General features: G+C 41.2%; 1 protein-coding gene across 2 annotated transcripts in view; it reads left to right on the plus strand.

Annotated features, from left to right (window-relative positions):
* OSTN (osteocrin) overlaps positions 1-5321 on the plus strand; it is a 51634-nt gene that overhangs the window by 24077 nt on the left and 22236 nt on the right. Inside the window, exon 4 of one of the 2 annotated variants that reach the window (XM_017526626.2) lies at positions 3936-4052. The exons of the other annotated variant lie outside the window; for it this stretch is intronic. Coding sequence (XP_017382115.1) covers positions 3936-4052 — 117 coding nt within the window. The remainder of the gene's footprint in view (positions 1-3935; positions 4053-5321) is intronic. 2 annotated transcript variants of the gene reach the window in all.

Raw genomic sequence — 5321 nt, forward strand, 5'->3', positions numbered from 1 at the left:
AAAAAAAAAAAAAAAAAGACTAATAAAAATAAGTAAGATCATCATCCAAATACTTGGTCAATCAGCGAGTGACAGCGGTCGCAGTGGTAGTGGATTAAATCAAGAAATAAATGTTTGCAGAGTGAAAATTGTAAAAGTCACCTCTGATCACTCATAATTCCAAAACAAGTATTAACAAATACAGTGGGCCACTGAGCACGTTCATACTATGTCATGTACTGTTGTGCATTTGTACGTTTATCCCATACTTTACAAATTTTTATTTTACACTGATTTGTTTTCATTCATTTATTCATTTTCCAGCCTGCCTATTCCAGTTCAGGATCACAGGTGGCCAGCGCCTATCTCAGCAGCTCAGGGAGCAAGGTGGGAACCAATCCTGGACAGGAGCGATACCTCAGTTAAATATTTAAATATGAAAGTTTTCATCTGATATTTTTTTAAATCAGGAGTGTTTAATAAATATAGAAATTCCTCTTTTTGTTCTTAAAGCAAATATAAATTTGTTTTGTATATTCCAGAAGTAGAAAACAATGAAAGATAAATACAGGAATAATAATAATATACTTAATAATAATACAGGAATGAGAGTGGCATAGATGAAGTAAGATTTGCAATAAATGGTAATTGTTGACTTAGAATGATGGGTTCATGGGATTTTGTGGCACTATTCTATGTTGTCATATGTCTGAACTATTTGATAATAAATTCCTTTGAAAACTAAATGATGAGATACACAGCAGATTAGACTTAGTAGAAGAGTAAATAAATTAATCACATGATAAGGCCAGGAAAATGACTCAATATGTCAAAAACATATGAAGAATAGAATGAAACATCTATTGTTTCCTATTTCGTATTGCTCAACATATTTTTTCCTGAATAGGACACTAGCTTCGTTTTCTGATTCATGTGCAAATTACTTCAATTCTCAGGGCAACACTAACTCAACTATACTTTGAAGTCCAAAATATTTTCTTCGTTTCCATTTGCTTGTTTAAAGTCTGAAGTTATCATTCTATTTCTGTTTTCTCTTTTCTTTTTCTGAGAGGGACTCTCGCTCTGAGACCAAGGTTGGAGTGCAGTGGCAGGATCTCAGCTCACTGCAACCTCCACCTCCTGGGTTCGAGCGATTCTCCTGCCTCAGCTTCCCGAGTAGTCGGAACTCCTGATCTCAAGTGAGCTGTCCACCTCAGCCTTCCAAAGTGCTGGGATTACAGCCAGGAGCGCTGCACCTGGCCTTATTTCTGGAAAAATTGTATCTACAATCTGAATGACTCTTTAATATTAGAAGATATTGATGATTGGCCTAGAATTTTTCTAAATGATGTTTCTCTCGCTCCTTCACACAACACTAAAGATGTCTTGCAAATAACAACAATAATAATACTGTATATTTGTATTTAATTACTATTAAACATTCGTGTAACTCTTGTTTTAATTCTCCCATTTAATATTTTAGAACAGTAAAGCAAGGAATGCTATTGTGTTAGGGTTCCCACAATAAATAGGTGTCACCTTTAAAATAGGAAAATTTGAGGAGGGTTTATTCAAAGGAAGACTATTTACAAAACTCTGGGTATAGGGCAGATGATAATGGATGGCACAACAGCCCCGGGGGGCCTGAAAAGACAGGAAAGGAACAGGTTTCCAAAAATCAGAGAGTCAGAGACTTTCGGATGCCTTCAGAAAAGTAGTGACTTTTGTTCAGGAGCATACCTCACTGGAACAGGTCTTGCAAGGAGTAGCCAGGAGGAAGATTATGCTGACCTCTCTCCTGCTCTTCCTCTATTCTCTCTTCCCCAAATCAACTACTGCTTAATCCATACCAAAGCCAGAGAGCACAGGAACATTTATGTGTTCCAAAAAGGTCAGTCTCCTAGGGCTGAAAGTAGGGTGAGAAAAGGCAGCATATATCTGAGAGCAGAGGGAAGACAGCCAGCAAAATTATATACATCCTGTCAGTTTAGATCAAGAGACACTTTGCTTCAGAATATTGTTATTATAACACCTAATTGAAAGACAAAAACTCCATAGGACATAATCAGAAAAACAGCTTTTCCTCCCATCCCCATGCATTCCAACCCACTCAGTGGGAGTTGTTCCCCACCCATTGAATAAACCCAAAGGCAGGTGATAATGGCTCTACTGGTCGTGTGGAAATAAGCATCCCTATGGTAACTTTTACTAGAAAAATAACTATATAACAGTAATTCAAATAATCTTTCTTATATGTGACCTTAAACCATGAATATTAATAAAGCTTCTCTGTTTTTTTTGTTTGGTTGGTTTTTTTGAGATGGAGTCTTGCTCTGCTGCCCAGGATGGAGTGCAGTGGCACAATCTGAGCTCACTGCAACCTCTGCCTCCCAGGTTCAAGCGATTCTCCCGCCTCAGCCTCCTGAGTAGCCATGATTATAGGTTCATGCCACCATGCCCAGCTAATTTTTGTATTTTTAGTAGAGATGGGGTTTCACCATGTTGATTGGGCTGGTCTCGAACTTTTGACTTCGTGATCCACTTGTCTCAGCCTCCCAAAGTGCTAGGATTACAAGCGTGAGCCACTGCGCCCCACAAAGCTTCTCTTTTCTTTAGCTTGGACCCGATTCCTGCTGGAAGGGTACAGTGGGAAGGAGCCTGTGGCTAGTTTATATTCACACTTTCCCCTACCACAGGGCTGCCTTGTGTCTCCTCCAGAACTGGGGATGGAGTTGCATGCAGAGAAGTAAAACAAAGTCTTACTTGACTGATAATATCATGATCTGTCTTAGTGCCCTCTGGCTTTGGTGAATGCTCAAAGCTGACTCATCATGGAATGTTTTGGGGAGTCACACAACTCTCAGATGTCCTTACCTCCAATAATACTCGTCTGGCAGGTCGGTTAAGTCCCTCATCCTCATCCTGCTCTCTAGTCTGCATTCGATACCACCATCAGCATCCTGCTGAGTTTGCCTCACCCATCAGCCCTGGCAGAAAGCCCTGGGGGCGAGGTCCCGTTTGTAATTGACCCAAGCTGACTCTATTCACATGCTCTACATCTGCCCTTAGAAAACCCACATCCTTGACTCTGATTACTGAAAATGAAGCTGTTCCTGGTGCAGTCATCTCTTCACCCTGACATCAAGCCAATTCTCACAGCTTCTTGCCCTTTAGATTTCATAGACAATATTTTATTAGGTTCACCATGCTTCAGTGGGTGTATTTGAAACTCTATAAGTGTTTTCCTCAAAGCCCTTTCCCTATATGAAGAAAGAGGGGAAATGCTATTGTTTTTAATAACTTGCTCCCAAGAAATTCTCCCTTCCTGAACTATTAAATATGAATCCTTTTATTGGATTGATGATAGAAAAAATCAGCTTGTAGCAACCTCCTTTGGAAATACTACGTAAGTCTAGCACCTCACTTTGGAATGCAAAAGGAAATACTTCCCACATAGTTACTCTTTTTAAGCCACAGCCAAAAACTGAGATATAAAGAATCCCATTTTAACATTTTGGTACATTCTTTTTTAAAAAAATCTCTATCTCTATCATACCCTAAGAAGGAGGTATTATTGTTACCAGAAAGGGGTCCCGAACCAGACCCCAAGAGGGAGAGTTCTTGGATCTCACACAAGAACGAATTAGGGGTGAGTCCACAGAGTAAAGTGAAAGCAAGCTTATTAGAGAAGAAAAGGAACAAAAACATGGCTACTCCATAGACAGAGTAAGGCTCAAAAGCAAGAGGAGGAATGCGTCCACTTTAAGTATAATGCTTGTTTATATATAAGATAATAAAGCAAAATATATATATATCCTTGGGGAGATGTGCACTACTACACGGGCTTGTGACAAAGGATTGTTAATCTTTGTGTAACTACTGTCTTCCGCAATAATTTACATTATTATCTTTAAAGTGAAACTTATTTTTAAACTAAGAATGTTTTTGTTTTTAAGATGTAGTGATGTTGTAACCGGGTCGCAGGACGGAGCTCAGCACCCTCACCCAGTTGATGTGCCTGAGGTTCCTGGGCTCCCTGGCCCCAGGAATGGGAAAGAGGCCCTGGCAGAGAGGTGAGCTTACCGATCAAGTAAATATCGGACCCAAAGAGTCTTGCAGAGATAATTTATTGGGCAGAGAGAGAAAGAGAGAGAAGCAGAGAGAGCTCCCACGCTGTTGTGGGAGGGCATCCCAGAGAGGGAAATCCGCAAAGGGAGAGAGGGAGAGACGGCTCCCACGTTGCCGTGGGAGGATATTCGAAGAAGGAGTCCACACAGGTAAGGGGCAGTGGGGTTTTAACTTTGAAGTTATTCCCGCCCCATTCATGTTTTTGTCCAATGAGAGGAGCCCTTTCAGACTGCCTCTGGAGTGATTGATATTCGACTCTGATTCCGCATTGGTTGCTTGGGCCCACAACAGAGCCCCTCCTTCCGGGGCTTTTGGCGGGCTTTCTGAACACAGGAAGCTTACCTGGAATTTAGCCCGCAAGAACGTTGGATTCCCAGACGGGGAGGTGGAAGGAGGCATGGCGCTGGGAAGTTCTTGCCTTAGAAACCACGTCCCTTGTGGACCGGGTAAGAGAAATTAACACAGTCCTTCAACAGGAAATTTCCTGGGCCTGCTAAGTCCTGGGTCTGTGCCGTAAACATTATTAACTTGTTTTCTTAACTGTAAACACCCTCTGACTAAAATGCCTAACCTTCTGGAAATGCAGTCCAGCAAGTCTTAGCCTCATTTTACCCAGCCCCTATTCAAGGTGGAGTCACTCTGGTTCAAATGCCTCTGACATTATGATCCACATTTTATTACGTTTTCAGAGAGATAAAATGATTTCCCTGAGATTATGTAGTTATAAACTCTGTGCCAGATTGTTTAACTCCAAGGCCATGACTTTACACTTAATTTCTTTGTAAAAATTAGCTTTCTACAAAGCTACTAGAGCAGGCAGGAGGGGAAAAATGGCAGGGAGGGCAGGCAGTGAGGCAGATGCTTACATTCTCGTGAGGCTCTGGTTAGCCTAAGTAAATCTACCTTTTACATGTGAAATGAGGAAGTAGAGGGAAAAGTCAATTTGTCTTAAGCTACATTCTACAAATAAATTAAAGCTCTGTGTGAATAAGATATTTGTCAAAGGCCAGGAACAGTGAGATTCACGTAGCATATATATGCATTAAATGAATACTTTTAGAATTCTTGCAACAGGCCGGGCGCAGTGGCTCACACCTATAATCCCAGCACTTTGGGAGGCCCAGGCGGGCAGATCACGAGGTCAGGAGATTGAGACCATCCTGGCCAACATGGTGAAACCCCGTGTCTACTAAAATACAAAAAATTAGCCAGGC

This window comes from Cebus imitator, unplaced genomic scaffold (assembly GCF_001604975.1).
Source record: "Cebus imitator isolate Cc_AM_T3 unplaced genomic scaffold, Cebus_imitator-1.0 Scaffold43, whole genome shotgun sequence".
In the NCBI taxonomy this organism is placed as follows: Eukaryota; Metazoa; Chordata; class Mammalia; order Primates; family Cebidae; genus Cebus; species Cebus imitator.